Source organism: Protopterus annectens, chromosome 5.part0, assembly GCF_019279795.1.
Source record: "Protopterus annectens isolate FY-2018-M chromosome 5.part0, PAN1.0, whole genome shotgun sequence".
NCBI classification, from domain to species: Eukaryota; Metazoa; Chordata; order Ceratodontiformes; family Protopteridae; genus Protopterus; species Protopterus annectens.
In genome coordinates, this window is record NC_056735.1 from 64,574,311 (window position 1) to 64,592,294 (window position 17,984).

At 44.3% G+C, this 17,984-nt stretch overlaps 1 protein-coding gene across 4 annotated transcripts in view; it reads left to right on the forward strand.

Annotated features, from left to right (window-relative positions):
• The window catches only part of ZNF654 (zinc finger protein 654), a 1,580,889-nt gene that overhangs the window by 584,912 nt on the left and 977,993 nt on the right, over nucleotides 1-17,984 (forward strand). For all 4 annotated transcript variants that reach the window (XM_044072140.1, XM_044072137.1, XM_044072139.1 and 1 more), the window contains exon 2: nucleotides 2,418-2,563. In XM_044072140.1, coding sequence (XP_043928075.1) covers nucleotides 2,418-2,563 — 146 coding nt within the window. The remainder of the gene's footprint in view (nucleotides 1-2,417; nucleotides 2,564-17,984) is intronic.

Consider the following 17,984-nt stretch of genomic DNA (forward strand, 5'->3'; position numbering starts at 1 on the left):
GCGGAGGTGGACCTCTTTGCCTTCCCCCAAAACCACCAATTCAGCTAATTTTGCAGCAGGAATCCTCACAGCAGAGCGTGGAAAGTGGATGCCCTATCCTTTCTTCCTCTGCCCCTTCTCTCAAAAGTACTACTCAAGATCGGACAGGACAAGGACTGTCCTTAATGCCCCAGACTGGCCACGCCAGCCCTGGTACCCACTCCTACGCAGTCTGACAGCAGTGCCACTCTGGCACCTACATCAGAACTTTTCCCTGCTGTCTCAGCAGGAGGGACAGATTTTGCATCCACAGCTTGAAACCGTAAACCTTGCAGCCTGGCTTATCCCCTGAATACACCACCCTCCGCATACAGGTGCTGGGCGTCCTCCTTGAAGTCAGAAGGCCTAGTACTAGGAAATCCTAAGCTGAAAAGTGGAAAAATATTGTTTTTGGAGTCCGTCTCGAGGAAAGGACACAGCCGTGCCCACCTTACCTCAAATCCTTGATTACCTAGCAGAGCTGCTCTACAGAGGCCTACCTTCTCATCCACTAAGATTCATGTCTCTGCCATCTCAGCTCTTTTTAATACTGAGCCACCTCTCTTTTCTCACCCTCTCAAACCGTTCCTGAGAGGAGCTAACAGTTTAAGGCCCCCTAGGAGAGCTCCCACCCCGGCCTGAGACCTTGATTTTGTACTGGAGAAGCTCACGTTTCCCCCTTTTGAACCTGCTGCTTCAGCAGAGTTAAAATTCCTCTCTTGAAAAACAGCCTTACTTCTAGCCATCACTTCAGCAAGAAGTGTCTGAGTTACAGGCACTTAATGGCTGTGGAATCCTTCATTATTTTTCATGCTGACAGGGGTTCCCTCAGGACTAACCTGTCATTTATGCCCAAGGTGGTATCCAGTGTGGCTTTAAGCCAATCCATCCATTTGCCAGCCTTTTTCCCTAATCCTCAGAATAAAGGGGAAAGGATTATGCACTCCTTGGACGTGCACAGACAGCTCAGGTTCTACCTTGACAGGACTAAACCTTTCAGAAAATCTGACCAGCTGCTAGTCAGCTTTGCTACAGGGGCAGGGGGCAAGGCCATTTCAAAGCAAACCATTTCCAAATGGATAGCACACTGCATCCATTTCTGCTACAAGCACCATGAAAAACCTACCCCGAAGGGGATCAGAACTCATTCCACTAGGGCTACCTCAACCTCTACAGCTTTTCTCAGGGGAGTGCCTGCCAGGGACATCCTGGAAGCTGTAACCTGGAGTTCTGTACACACCTTCACCAAGCATTACCACTTGTCTATTTTTTTAAATCCAGAGCTGAATTCTCTACAGCAGTCTTACAAGGCCTGCTAGCCAGTCCTAACACTTCTTGAATGCGTCCACCCTTCCTCAGCTTTGGGAATCAATCCAAGCGTGATGACTGCAACAGTGAAACACTAAGAACATAGTAGAGTTGTGTACACTTACCATAAATGTAGATGTTCGAGTGTATTCACTGTTGCAGTCCTGGTTACCCTCCCTCCAGCCCCCTGACATATCTATACTTTCTGCCTATCCTCTTTTTTGGCCTTTTCTTTTATGGCAGGGGTATTTACTTTTTACTGGAGGTGTGCCACACCATTTAATAGCTTCCTATTTTTGGGGCAAGAAAAAATTATGTAATGGCATCGGCTGCATGTTTTATACCCCTGACGTCATGGAAGAGGCGACAGCATCTGACGCAGAAATCCCAAGACTCTGATATTCGTACTGACTGAGGGCTACCTGCAGGCAGATAACCCAGGTGTGATGACTGCAACAGTGAATACACTCGAACATGTACATTTATGGTAAGTGTACACAGCTGTACTTTGTGCAGTGAGAACATTATTTCATAACCTGCCATTCATGAAATTATGTTGATCTACATTGCAGGGGCAGCTTACATTATTTCCCTAAAGCTAAAAAAAAAAATCCCTGTTAGGTTACTTTTTCACAGTATTTTTAGAAAATGTCATAGGTTACTGGGCTAATTTAGGGGATGCATGACTTTGCTTTAGAGCATATGAACTGCTGTTTTTTTCTCTCTCTGTTTTGTAAGCTTTTGTGTAATGTTTGTATTTCATATGAAATTGTTGTATACAGCTAAATAAGGCCTTGGCGCACACATTTGAGTGTAAAAGCACAGTATGTTAAGTCTGTTTTTTCAGAGGTTTGTTAGACTGTGCATTAGTGAAGCTTTAGTTGCCATTAGGTGTGTAGTGTACCCTGTCTGAATGCTTCCTATCTTAAGCCTTTGCTTGTTTGCAGTTTCATACAACTCTTGAGTTGTATAATATGAGTATTGAAAACACTATTACTTTTAAGTGATGTAATAGGGAAGATTTATTTATTTCAGTACTTTGTACTGACACATATATATATATATATTTTTTTTTTTTTTTTGCTTTTCAGGTTGTTGAAGAGTATACAGGAAGATATCAAGTTCCCCTGCCTCAGCTTCAGGTGCTCCAAACAGCTCTGTGCTGTTTTACCACAGCCTGCTCATCTTACCCAGCAGAATTTGAGCCTGTACACTATGTTCTGAGAAGCCTGGCTTTGTAAGTCGTCTTCCTCCCTCATCATAGTGCTGTATTTGTAATCACAGTGCATTTGGCTGTCAGATGGATACGTTTACCAATCTGTGTATTTTATCAAAAAATTATATTGATTTATTTATCTTAAATTGCTATTTGTGGGTCCTACCTGGAGCCCAGAGTTTTAAACATTTGTATGCTTGGACCGAAGCAGCATTGGAACAAATTATTTTCTTTTGATAATTTACTTTTCAGTAAGTTAAGTTTTTCCTTCTTTTTCTCAAGAGATACCTGAAACTGGCTCGCCTTCAACTGTCACTTTCAGCTGTCATGCAAGTCCAAGTCCTAAAAGTGATATCAAAAAGATAAAAATACTGCATGATGGGTCCTGACAGTATCCCTGGATGCAGCTTAAGTAGCATGAAGCATGATTTAGCCACACCCCAAACACTGTTCACGTTCAGCCTCCAGACAGATTTTGTACAGAGTGATTGGAGAACAGATAGTGATTCCCCTGCATAAGGGTGGACCTTCCACAGACCCAGGCAACTACAGACCCATAAGTCTGGCCAGCCTCGTACACAAAGCCATGGAAAGACTTATTATGGAACTAATCTGTCAGGACATAGAGAACCTCCAGACACTAGACAGGTCTGTTCAAATTCGTTAAGGGCAGATCATGCTTACTCAGCCTGTTAGATTTTTTTTTTTTGAAAAGGTCACCAAAGCAATGAGTGAATGCAAAACTGTACACACTATACCTTGACTTGGCCAAAGCTTTTGACACAGTTCCCCACTTTGGCATAGTAGGAAAGCTAAATAAACTGGGAGCAACCTCCTGTGTCACTCACTGGATTGCCTGCTGGCTCACAGGTAGGGTGCAGATAAAGAAGGGGAAGTTACATCCATGAAGTCCAATCACCAGTGGAGTCCCCAAAGTTCTCTGCTGGGACTTCTCCTTTTTGTTAAATATATTTCTTAAGTAAAAGCCAGTACCAAAGGGCCCTGGCTGACTAAGGTTACTAGTGACTGCAAGTTAGGAGCGGTCTTTAAATTCCCAAATGATACCCTACAGGAATGTTTGTCTCAAATAACTGAAGTCTAAATCGCGGTCTGAAACTAAATGCCAATAAATGCAGTACTGTATCCTTTGGGAAGTCATCTACCCTGGGGGATAACCACATTTACAATACACCCCTAGGAGTTGAAGCAGATGTTCATCATGCATACAGCTGCAGTCATAACAGATGGGTTCTCCTGCCGCCAGGCGGGTCCTCGGTCGGCCGAATTCCAAAGTCTAGGTCCGGCGTTGGTTGTCGGCGCTTCTTCCCTGACATCAGTGCGACAGTGGTATAAAGGAACCAGCCAACGCCATTTTCTTCAGTCTTTCTTGCCGTGCGGTGCCCGAAGCAGAAGCAGTTCGCAAGTGCCGGTCGGCCAGCTCCTGAGATTACGAATATTTTTCAACCGAAGACTTCTAGAAAGCTAAGTACCCCGTTGGGGAAACTTTTCTTGCCTCAGACCGATGTCAGACAAAGTTAATAATTGCATTTCATGTGGGAAGCAAATACCACATAAGGATTTCCATTCCCTCTGTATACCTTGCTTAGGCCCAGACCATGATGTCTCGGCCTGTCGTTTTTGTGCTACATTCAACAGACGCACTATTAAGCGTCGGGTGGAGTTCACCCAACGCTATTTTGGCAAAAAGTTTAATTACAACATGTCGTTGGATACTCTGACTCCAATTTTGAGTAAACGAAGTAAAGATAAGGACCGACATACGAGGTCCGCGACTTCTACCGACACCACGCTAAAGCCAACTACATGTGCTCCGGTTCTCAGCGAGGCACCTACGCAGCCCCTGACTACCGATGACACTTCATTAGCGGTGTCTTCTGTGCCCGAGGTCGCAGGCTCTTCGGCCCCCACCCCGACGACAGATACCGAAGTCACTCTTGGCGGGGAAACTCAGAGTTCAGACAGGCCTGCCACCTCTCAAGGTGTCTTCAGGCCTTCTTTTTCCATTAAGGCTTACACTAAATCTAAAGCAGCCATGCATTCTAAAAGGCAAGCTCCACAGGGCCCCTCTAAAGGCCCCATGCCTAAAAAGCAGGTGCTCAAAATGGCTGAGGATTTGATTACTCTTATCAGGGGGTTCTCAAACCCCCCCCCCCCCCGGACAAAAGGCCCAGAGTGGAGGAAGAATACCTTTCCTCGGACCAGGCCTCCATTACTTCAGAGCATTCTGAGGACCAGGAACATTCTTACTCCCCTTTTGAAGATTCTGATGCATAGGAGTCCATTCCCTCTGTCCCCCCCCCCCTGAGGATTACTCTTTTGGGGAAACCTTGCATACCTTAAGGGAACACTTCCACTGGGAAGGCCAAGAGTACTCAGACTCCAAGAAAAGGCTCAGGGATTTCCTCTTGCTCCCTCAGCACAGGCCTCTGGCTATACCTCCTGTCTTAGACATACTAGATGATGTGTATTCAGAGGCCAGCCTTAACCCAGATTCTTTGCCTCCAGCTCCAGTCAAGCATGACAGGTATTACTGGGTTCCTGATTCACACCAATTCCTATACAAAAGCCATGCGGCTGACCCAGAAACTATTTCACAGGGTCCCAAGGGAATTAAGGCCTCCACTGCCAAAAATCCATTACCTTCAGAGAGAGATTCCAGAGCTTTAGAAAGGTGGGGAAAAAGGTATACACCTCAGCCACTTTAACCATGAGGACATTAAACTGTCAGTTCCATATGTTTAAAAAGTATCAACAGTTTTTGTTATCTCAGTTGAAAAGCCAAATGTCACAACCTGAACAACCAGACTTGGAGTTGCAGGATTTATTGCATAGTGCAGAGCAAGTGGGTAAACATACCTTGCAATGTGGTTTTGATGCTTTAGAGGCCTCTTGTAGAGCTGCTGTTACAGGATCAGTCATACGTAGACATGCTTGGCTCAAAGAGCAAACCTTACCAGATCATGTCAAAGCTAAATTACTAGATGCACCTCTTCAAAAGGATGTATTGTTTGGTGTTAAAGCTGAGGAGGTATTAAAGAAAATGGAGGAAAAGGCAAAATCAATGCAAACAATGAAAGATTTCCTACAGGTACAACCGCCACGTTTCAGTAGAAATTGGCCTTCAAAAAATTGGTCCTTTCCAGCCACGGACAGACCTCAGAGGTAGATACAGGCGCCCGAGAGGTAGAGGGCAATCTCAAGGATCATTTAGAGGCAGACACTCTGAGGGGTTGAAGATAGTTCACAGCCATTCAGAAAGCAGACCCAATGACTTTCCCCTTTCCATGCCAAGCAAGGCTCAAATGGCAGCACCTTTAGGCGGAAAACTGGCATTATTTTCGAAAAATTGGCATATTGTCACAAAAGACAAATGGATCCTGGACATTATAGACAGAGGCTACAGATTCCACTTTCACACCCTTCCAAAAATGAGAGGCATGCCAAACCTGCCACACAATCAAAGGGCTGAGGCACAAAAACAAATTTCATATCTCATGGACATGAAAGCTATTCAAGAGGTACCTGCACAAGAACAGGGTCAAGGTTTTTATTCCAGACTATTCCTGGTACCAAGGAAGGGCAAAGATTGGAGACCTATTTTGGACCTATCCATCCTAAACACATATTTACTCGTACCAAAGTTCAAAAGATGCTCACATTACAGCAGCTTCTTCCCATGCTGGGCAAGGAGTCTTGGCTGGTGACATTGGACCTCAAGGAGGCATACCTGCATGTCCCAATCAGACAAGATTGCAGAAGATACCTCAGATTTCTTGCAGGTTCATCCCATTATCAATTCTCTGCATTGCCCTTTGACTTATCTACTGCGCCCAGAGTGTTCACGAAATGCCTGGCATCAGTAATTGCCTTCTGCAGACTTCAAGGGATACAAATATACCCATATCTGGACGACTGCCTGATCCAAGCAGACAGCAAACACACTCTTCTGAAACACCTGGCGTTTGTAATGATGTTGTTGAAATCTCTGGGATACACAGTCAACAAAAAGAAGTCAAGACTAATACCCTCTCAAACAGTAATTTTCCTGGGTGCCAGCTTGGATGCAAACACCCAGATGGCCTACCTCACGCCAGAGAAACAAGGGCAAAAACTCAATACTTCACAGAAAACTGGCAACCTTCACCAGGCTGACTGCAAGGAAAATCCTGCAGGCTCTGGGATTCATGGCATCTTGCATCCTGCTAATCCCATGTGCAAAGCTGCACGAGGAAACTTCAATGGTACCTAAAAAACTTATGGTCTCAACACAGCCACAGTTTGGAAACATTCGTACCACTGATTCCATGTCTTCAAAAGGAATTTCTGTGGTGGGCTCAAGCATGCCAGAGAAACATAGGTCTCCCATTCTGCAAGCCTCAAGCAAATCAAGTCATCACAACAGACTCCTCGGACTACGCCTGGGGGCGCACATGACAGATCGGTGCATTCAGGGCAAATGGTCACAAAAAGAAAATTACCTACATATCAATCAAAAGGAAATGCTAGCAGTAATAAATGCTATTATAGCTTTCAAAGACCTACTGCATCCAGGGCAGCTATTGATAAGAACAGACAACACCACAGTGATGTGGTACATAAACAAACAGGGAGGAACTCATTCATATCCCCTGTGCAGACTAGCCATGTCCCTTTGGAACACGGCTCTGGAACTGCAAATCCAACTTCAAGCACAATTCCTGCCAGGGAAAGAAAACACTCTGGCAGACAACCTGAGCAGAAATATGACAGATCCACACAAATGGAAGTTGCATCTCAAGTTTTTACAATGATAATTCAAGCATGGGGAAGGCCAGACATAGATCTCTTTGCCACCCACAGAAATTACCAATTGACAAAATTCTGCTCAAGGACCTTTCACCCACAGGCCTGGAAAGTGGACGCACTCTCTTTCAGTTGGACAACAATGACGGTTTATGCCTTTCCACCTCTTCCACTGCTGGCCAAAGTTCTATTAAGCCAGAGCGGACAGACCAAAGATGATTCTCATTGCTCTAGACTGGCCAAGACAACACTGGTACCCACTCCTGAGGAGCCTGATGCATTCCCCACCATGGATCCTGCCTCTAATGCCTCTTCTACTGACTCAGCACAACTTCAAAACTCTTCACAGTCAGCTGAAAACACTCAATCTAGCCGCATGGAGGATTCCTTAAATTCACAACAGACCCTACTCTCCAAGGAGGTGCAGGATGTCATTTTGGAGGCCAGAAGGTCTTCTACTAGAAAAGCCTACTCCGCAAAATGGAAACGGTTTTGTGTCTGGAATCAGAAAAAGGGTCAGAATCCTGGAATACTGAATTTACCTCAAATACTACAGTACCTAGCCGAGCTGCTAAGCAGTGGACTTTCATTCTCCTCCATCAAAATCCATGCCTCAGCCATTTCTGCAGAGTACAACACTGATCCTCCTTTATTCTCTCACACTGTCTTAAGACAGTTCTTCAGAGGGGCTAAGAATATAAAACCCCCAAGGAAGCAACCAGTACCGGCTTGGGACCTCAATTTCATTCTAGGAAAAACTAACCCTGCCTCCTTTTGAGCCAGCTGCTTCAACGGATCTGCAATATTTGTCATGGAAAACAGCCTTCCTTCTAGCCATCACCTCAGCACGCAGGGTTTCGGAACTACAAGCCCTCATGGCTGTGCAGCCTTTCATCATTTTCCATCAGGGCAGAGTTTCCATACGAACCAATCCTTCATTTATGCCAAAGGTAATATCCAGGGTAGCCTTGAATCAGGCTATCCACTTACCTACGTTTTACCCTAATCCACAAAACAAAGGGGAGAGGCTACTACATTCCTTGGACATTCACAGGCAGCTCCGTTATTTGGACAGAACAAAGCCTTTCAGAAAATCAGAGCAACTCTGTGTCCTATGCTACAGGTGCTCAAGGGAAGCCTATTTCCAAACAGACAATCTCAAAATGGATAGCCCACTGCATACGTTTTTGTTACTCTTTTCATGGTAAAACTGTACCTACAGGCATCAGATCTCACTCCACAAGGGCCACAGCTACCTCTGCAGCTTTCCTCAGGGGGGTTCCTACCAAAGATATTTTGGAAGCAGCCACTTGGAGTTCTGTACGTACTTTCTCCAAGCACCATCACCTACCATTATAATCCAAAACTAGAGCAGGCTTTGCCACTGCAGTCTTGCAGGGCATCCTGGCTCCACCTAGTTCCACTTAGTGCCTACCACCCCTTTATTAGCTTTGGGATTCTACCCATCTGTTATGACTGCAGCTGTATGCACGATGAACATAGTACAGTTTTGTACCTACCATAAATGTAGATGTTCGAGTGCTAATACAGCTGCAGTCCAGGTTTCCCTCCCTCCTTCCCTTCTTGGGACAAGCCTTATGGCTAACACCTCCTCATACAACCTCACTGGGGTATTCTTTTATGGTGTATTTGCTTGCAACTACTGTTTTTTGATTATATTGCATTTGCTTTACTACATAAATTTATGTTTTGCCTTCCTTCTGGGGGCACCTGACATCTGGGTCAAGAAAAACTGAAGAAAATCGCGTTGGCTGGTTCCTTTATACCCTTGTCGCACTGATGTCAGGGAAGAAGTGACGACAACCGACGCCGGACCTAGACTTTGGAATTCGGCCGACCGAGCACCCGCCTGACGGCAGGAGAACCCATCTGTTATGACTGCAGCTGTATTAGCACTCGAACATCTACATTTATGGTAGGTACAAAACTGTACTTTCTTCAGGGCTTAACTTCTGTGTTCAGTGATCTAACTTTTGACCAACGTGTGTCTTTTGTAAGAAAGTCTTTCTATATTGTAAGCCTTAAAAAAGCGGGGGTGTGTGTCTAGATTTAGGGATGACATTGCCCCCCTTTACTCAACCCTCATCGGGTCAGTCATTGTATATAATGCCCCATTTTGGCATGTATCTGCCCAGACACATGCAACAACTGGAACCCCACAGAGATACCTTACTTAAAGGATACAAGGCTTAAACTATATGTTCTACATGGACTGATTCAAAGCCCTGTCACTTTAAGTATACTACAGACTGCTAAGGGGTGAACAGTCTACCATACAAGGCAGCCTCCAACACATTACTGATGGATTTACTGCACATCAACAAGTCAGATGGCACCAGATATACTGAGTCTAGAGTTCTAAACCTCATCTGCAACATCAGTAGAAGAGTTTAGAGGGACGGGTATATTTTACAGAGGATACTGCTGCTGTGGAACAAACTCCCCATCTACATAAAACAAAGCTCTCCCCTGTCCATTTTCATGTGCAGCTTAGATCTATGGACGGGAAACAAAATACCTCAGAACTGCTCCCCTTACTACTAATCAACAGATGCAGCTTTTAAATACTTTATCCCATTTTTGGTTCCCCTCAAATTGTTTGGTATGATCCCAGTTATTCTCAGAGGTAGTATGTAATTATCAACCGTGGAATGAGTAAGATCAATCTCTAACCAAATGGGGTATGTTATTTTGAGCACAAAAAAAGAAATTTATTAGGCTTAAAATGGCCCGCAAGGGCAAGCTAGTCTTACTTGCCTATTAACCTATTTTGATTTACTTGTCTCTGAACCCTGTGTATAGTCATTTTCAGTATGCTGTAAAGTGCCTTGTTACAAAGAAACTTTTAGAACATATTTCTTTGTGAAGTTCTGTTTCAAGATTTTTTTTTCTCTGCGTGTCTGAAACTTGATCAGAAATGTGTTGATAAAAATGTGAGATATTTACTAGAAATGCTTTTACCTTGATGCATGGAAAAGTTGCATCATACATTTAGTGAAAAAAAGCTTCATGTGAAGGATATGAGTAAGAGTATTAAACCAAATATGTAGCAGAGGATGTCCTTCTATTCCTATGTTGCAGTATTGTAGTTGTGGGATTTCCTGCCCTCAGGCGACTCGTATCTTGGCTCCTATATAAAAGCTTCATCTTGACTGTTGCAGCGTGCGTGGGACGTCAGACGTAAGGCTATAAAACAGGGGCCTTAAATGTGACATCTGCACACACAATCCTCAGAACTTTTCAGCCGCAGACTACCTACGCATCGTGTGATCGCTTCTTCACAGACTTTGCATCGATAAAGCTAAGTAGCCCTTTGAGTTTCTACCTGATGTCAGGTAAAAAAAGGAAGGTGCCAAAGCAGGCGCCAGATACCCCATAAAGACGCCCATGATAGACAAATAGTTTTTTGCTGAGGCTGGGAGCACGACCATTCCTCCTGCTCAATTTGTCAATCGTTTGTGCCAAAGATCCTATGCAGTCGTCTGGCCACTTTAAACCTTTACCTAGAAAACCAGTGCCTAAAACAGTTAGCCCTTAGAATGGATCCCGCATCGGAGGCTGAACACGAACCTCTACGAAAAAAGGCCAAGATTCCTAGCGCTTTCTCGCTTGCTGCTTTGCTTCCCAAGGCCCCGCTGACTGGCGCTGTAGGAGTTGTTGCTCGGTGGATCCATTGACTTCAGCAACTAACCTTGAGGAAGCCGTTGCACAGCTGACGACGGCACATCATCTGAGCTTGCCCAGACACTGACTGCCATCGATGTCGAGGGGTAATCAGTTTGTGGTACCACCGACTGGGATCAAGACTTTGGAAATGTCTTCAAAGTCTGACACCAGGCCAGTTCCTACTTCCACCCCGGCCAAAAAGAAACAAAAAAAACAAGCATGCCACCTCTTCTCCAGAAACCATACCAGATTGGCAGGCTTTCACTTACTTTGTCATGCAGGCCTTTATGACCCTTAGGCCTTCAGCCTCAATCCCCACTACTCTGTCTTTATTGAGCCCTTGGCCTGCTTCTGCCTCTTACCTACCACCCATGACCTCTCAAGTTAGGAAGAGCATGATTCTTCCTCAGAGGGCTCTATTTCATATAAATCTCAGGTTGCTTCTTCCCAGGAGTATTACTCTCCTGATGAATCTGTAGAAGGGGATTCTCCATCTGAGGATATTACCTTTGGTGAAACCATCACCAAGATGAAAGTACTTCAAATGGGATACTTCCCAAATGACTGACACCCAAAAGCGGTACTTAGAGCTGCTTCAAGTGGAATCGCCCTCCCGCTCAGCTGTCCCTCCGGTACTTGCTGCTTGCTTGGATGCCTTTAATTCAGCTTCTAAGGCCCCAGGCGCCCTGACTGCTGCTGTAAAGTGCCAGTTCCTAGTTAAACCTCCCTTGGTGGAACCAGCTGTTATTGCCACTGCTCCTGATAAGCAGTCTAGACTGCTGCCTTCTGCCTCCCTCCTACCCACTGATAAAGATAGCAAATATATGTATAGGATGGGAAAGAAGGTGTACACATCCTCCACTTTGACCTTCAGAGCCATAAATTATCAGACCCACATGACTAAGTATGCTCTAGACTTAGTGTCTCAAGCCTCCTCCTTGCTGGCTTCTATGCCAGACAGTCCCATTAAGGCTGACATTGCCTCCAAACTGTCCTTGGCTCATCAAGTAGCCAGGCACTCAGATACAGCTACAATGTTGTAGAAGCATCTGCTTGCTCTGCAGCATCTGCTTCTGTCCTCAGGAGATAATCCTGGCTGTGACTTCAGAATCTACCCGAAGACTTTAAGTTCAAAATCTTGGACACACCCCTGGATCACAACTTCCTCTTTGGAAAGCAATCTGCAGATCTCCAAGAATCTGTACGAAAAAAAGTAGAGTTACAGGACGTCAAGCATCTGCTGGTGTCCCCCATTCCCAAGTATTACAGGAACTACCCTACTAAAACCATCTTTGTAATGCGCAGCTCTCCTCAGTCAGCTGCCTACTCTTCCAGATCTAGAATAGAGGCAAGAAAGACCTACTTCGTCCAGACCTAATGCATCACCTCCTCAGCCTAGACAGTCCTTTCAGGATAGAAGAGGTCCCAATAATGCGAACTGCCTTGCCTACCTACCACTCTTTGCATGCCTTCCAAACTGTCTCCCCCTCTGGCAATCCATCACCACAGATCAATGGGTCCTATCCATTATCCAGAAAGGGTACTTCCTATCCTGGAAAGAAAAAATACCCAGGAAAAGTATTCCTTTTCCTCCAAAAAAAAAAAAAAAAAAGAAATTCATCTCCTACCACAAGTTTTGTCAGAACTACTAAAGCTAGATTGATAAAACCTGTTCCCTCAGGACAGGAAGGAAGGGGATTCTACTCTAGTCTCTTCCTGCCCCCCCCCCCACAAAAAAATGGCCCCTGGAGACCCATTTTAGATCTCTGCTTTATAAATCTACACCTTCAGGTGCCCTCCTTCAAAATGCTGTCACTACTGCAGTCTGCTGCCTCTTATTTCAGCCAAGGCCTTCATGGCCACCCTGTACCTAAAAGAAGCCTACCTTCACATTCCCATCAGGATTTCCCACAGACTATTTCTGCATTTCTCTTGACATTCCTCTCATTTCCAGTTTACTGCCTTGCCCTTTGGTTTATCCACTGCCCTTCGAGTCTTTAAGTGCCTAGCCCCAGCCATTGCCTTCTGCAAAACTCAGGGAATCCAGATTTACCCATGTCTGGATGACATCCTAATAATAGTAGAGTCCAAAGATACCCTCTCAAGGCATCTGCACTTCACCATGTCCCTTTTGCAAAATCTAGGGTTTACGATCAACCTCCCAAAGTCCTCCTTGGACCCAGGCCAGGACAAGATTTTCCTAGGCTGCAGAATCAGAACGGACAAAATGAAGGCCTTTCTCCCACAGGACAAGGTTCTAGCCCTGACCTCCCACTTCCAGGAAACCCTCCACTCCCAGAAGGTGACTGCAAGGCAATTCCTCTGTCTCCTGGGCTTAATGACAGCAACCATCCCCATGCTACCCACTGGCCAGAATACATATGCGCAAGCTACAGTGGTACCTCAAAAACATTTGGTCCCAACACCTCCATCACTTAGAACAAGGATATTCCCTTCCTTCCCTGTCTAAAGAAAGAAATCAGCTGGTGGATCCAGCAAGTCCAACTAAACCTGGGACTTCTATTGCAGCCACCAACCCCAACCCAAATAGTGCATACAGATGCCTCAGATTCAGGTCAGAGTGCAACTTTGGCATCCTGCAGTGTCTAGGAAAAGTGGCACACTTCTGTACAGACCATCACATCAATGTCAGGGAAATGACGTCCGTCTTCCTAGCCTTAAAGACCTTCATTCCCCTTCTGGTCCCAGGGATGCTCCGGATAGTGACAGACAACACCACGGTTATATGGTACCTCAATGAACAGGGAGGAACAAAGGCCTACCAACTGTGCAGGCTGACCCTGCTGATTTGGGACCTAGCCTTTCGCCACAACCTGGTCCTGCAGGCGACTTACATCCCCTCGCAGGACAAGCAAGCAAGCAGACCTCCTAAGCAGGACTTCCTCCCCACAGCATGAATGGATGCTGGACAAGGGGGTTGTCCTAGACATAGTCCACCGGTGGGGTACTCCACAAATAGACCTGATTGCCTCCCCCCAGAACAGGCAACTGCAGACCTTCTGCTCACACACACTCCCCTCTAGCATGGAGAGTGGACCTTTCAACATCTCTTGAGAGGGGAAGTTTCTTTATGCCCCCCCCCCCCAATGATTCAGAAAGTCATCCTGAAAATCTAGAAGGACAAACCAAAAATCTTATTTGTGACACCCTACTGGCCAAGGCAGCACTACTTCCCCCTACTACAAGGTGGACCTACTGACACAAGACAAAGGAACTCTCCTTCTCCCGCACTTGCAGATGTTATCCCTGACTCTGTGGGTGATAAACCTTTGATCCTCTTCAGACACCACTACTCAGAGGACCTGCTTTCAGCCCTGAGGGAGGCAAGGAAACATACCACCAGAAAATCTTAGCTAACTAAGTGGAAAAGATTTGCTTAGTGGTGTCTGGACAAAGGAAGGGAGCCTTGTTCAGCAGATGCCCCCCTGTTTTCACTTGTGTGTCAGTTGATTAAAAGCAGACTTTCATATTCTTCAGTGAAAGTGCAGCTTTCTGCTGTATCAGTCTGCTTGCTCCTGGATCCCCCCCCTTGCTAGCCAGGCTTGATGGTAAAGCTCTTCCTTAAAGGGGTCTTACACATGAGGCCACCAAAGAAAAACCTATCCCTCCACCCTGGGACCTCAACTACGTACTGGAAAAACTAACCCAGCACCCTTTTGAGCTGGTTAGGTCTTCTTCCTACAGATGTGTACATGGAAAACTGTCCTGCTGGTGGCTGTCACTTCAACCAGAAGGGTCTGAGTTGCAGGCCTTAATGGCCTTCCCTCCCTACACCACCTTCCATAAAGAGTCACCCCGTGAACTAATCCCTCTTTTATGCCCAAGGTGGTCAATGACTTGTCTCTAAACCAATCTATCCACTTACCCACTTTCTTTCCCTTCCCCAATAATGAAGGGGAGAGGATACTGCACTCCTTGGATGTGCACAGGCACCTGGACAAAACCAAAACCATTAGGAAATCTAAGCAGTTCTTTGTCTCTTTTCACCCTAGAGCCCATGGGCAAGGCAGTCTCCAAACAAACCATCGCTTGCTGGATCAGGAAAACTATTTGTCTTTGTTACTCACCATGGAAAAAAACCCAAGTGGGAGTAAAGGCCCATTCCACTAGGGCTGTAGCTACCTCCAAGGCCTTCATAAAAGGTCTGGACACTGCATCCATTATGGAAGCAACTACATGGTCCACTATCCACACTTTCACCAAACATTGCAAACTGGACCAAGTTTCCAGAGCTAAAGCTTTGTATAGGAGCCAACGTACGAGTCGCATCCCACAACTAGAATACTGCAACATGGAAGAGAAGGACATCTATCTTTATGGTAAGATTTTACACAACTATTCTTTTTGTGAATTTCTTCCGGTTTACCCCCTTTTTCAGTAAATATTAAGTGTAGGTAGATTTTGGCTGTTCCAAACTATAGTATTTGTTAGATTACATAGGATGTGCATTAAAGAAAGGCCACCTTTCTCTCACTGCTGGGGAGTAGTTTTTCAGTAGTCTGATCATATTAACAGTGCTTCTGTATATTTTAGCACTTTTAAGTACATCTTGAATTGGAAGGGGTGAAGGGTCTAAATGACATAAGGGCTGTAACAGCATTCACAAACCTTTGCTGAAGTTTCACTGGGATTGTTAAACCCAAGATTACTGGTAGATGGGTTTTATGGCATACGTTAGTTGTCTCAAAATGCTTTGTGTATGATTTAAAATAAACCATGCAAAGCTCCCCTCTGTTTTATTCAAAATGGGAGTAGTTTTCTTATTAAAACATAATATAAATTTCTTCATGTACCCACTGGACAGCTGGATTTCTTTTTCAGAGGTTGTGTGTTATGTTTTTGCAGTTGTGACTTGCTCAGTAAGTTTCAGTATTATTCGTTTCACTAAATTGAAAGTGTAAAAGCAATATTATTGGAATTGGAGTACCACCTAGATCTCACAAACACGTCAGTCGCATATCAACATAGTATCTTTTCACACCGAGTAACAGCAGTGGGTATCTCTTACCCCTGTGTATTTCATTTACCTAAATGTTTTAAACTTTTGTATTTAGGGATACAAATGCACTTCGTATTTTTTATACCATGTGATTGACACCTTGTATAGAGATGTGCAAATTGCTTGGTATTTCAAACTTTTCTGCAGAGTACGAAGTACCACTGCTAAGCAACTGCTGTCATGCTGCAACTTCCTGATCAATACAACCAATAGCAAAAGTGCTTCGAATCTAAACACTTCTGCTTTGGATCAGTTTTATGTGCCAGGATGTTTTGTCCCATTTAGTCCACAGTCAGACCACTGAGAGAGAGGATCTGCTGAAGGCAGTATGAGCCACAAAGACTAGCTTTTGCCAAAATGGTTTGGAGCACAGACCAACTAGACTTTTTAACAGATACATGATGCATTATAAGTGCCAGTGGGTAGCATATGACTCATGGGCCAGGAATTTGAGACCCTTAACTTAAATGTTTAAAAATTGTTTTATTTTCATGATCTAGTGCTGTATTGGTTCTGGAAGCATTTGTAGTATGAGTGTTTAGTTATGTAGCCATCTTGCACTTGTGATGCTTCCCTGTTCAGTTAATAAAAAGCACACAAATATGCAGTTTCTTTTTACAATATCAGTGTTTTTGGGCATGGGTATAGACTGCTGCATACAGCTTTGGGAGTCTCTCTAAAATAACCATGTCTGTTCAGGTCTACTGCCAAACTTTTTCATTTTGCTAATTGTAATAATTTGTACCTTGAGAATGAAATTGGCAAAATGTGTGAAAAAAATACATAAAGTTAGCATTAGGTGAATAATTTTGACTAATGCATGTGTTTCCACCTTTAGTTGCTTTACATTTAGAAACTTTATTTCCTCAATGGTTGAAGGTGAAGTTAAGGAGGAAAAATAAGATTTGCCATGTTATAAAAGTGTGCCCTCCGGGTTTTTTTTTTTTAATTGAATTGTATACAAGTGTGTGTTCACTTGTATGTAAAACATTCCCTAGTTTTTCTTTGTATGTCACCTTATAAAACGTAAATGTGTTTTGAACTTAGATTCTGTGATGCATTGAATACCCAGGTCTTAGCCAGGCATATGCCATGATGGACTCCCTGCAAGTAGTAATACCTGACCTGGTGGTCATTACTGGGAAATAGATTAAGTTCTAGAGGCATTCTGAGTTTTGCTGTCTAGATCATCACTCTTTTTATAAGAAAAACTTTTTTTGTAGTATTTCTTTATGCATTTCACTCTGTGTGCTGATCATCAGCCCATTCATTCTCCATCACCAGGGCAGGAGTTAGCAAGAAGGGGTCGTCGTTAATGCAGGCAGCAGGTTTTAAGAGTTTTGTATCTTTAAGCCATACCCACTGTTGTACCAAGCCAGCAACTGTCTGTAGATGGCATTTGCAGTAATGGGTGTCATAGTTGCACTATTCTTGATTTCTGCATGGGTCTGAAATCAACAGGATGACCTGCTGTTTCACAAAAGGCACTGTGTGATGATTTTCTCAATGTTCACTAGGGAAATCCCATAAAAGTTCTCTTGACCCTTGGACAAAAGCACCTCCGCAGGATGGGCACCACCCCTCCAGCACTCCCTGTACTTCAGCTGCCTGAGCCTGTAATGAAACTCTGGTCACCTGGGCTGTCGTCAGATCCCTGTCCCTTCTATGCCATCAATGCAGACCATTTTAGTATTTTACTGTTAAAATACTATTTTACTGTTTAAATACTTCCTCCACTAATTATGTAATTCAGCTTGGAATCCCAAATGAGCAGCCTTTTCAGGACACATGGTAAGGCCAGATACTTGAGTGAGCAGATTATTTATTTATTTTTATTTATTTACCCTTTTAAAATAATTTATTTTTTTCTGTGTAGCTTGTAACACATTTTATATAGGTAACATGAACCCTATTACAGTAAACAGACATATT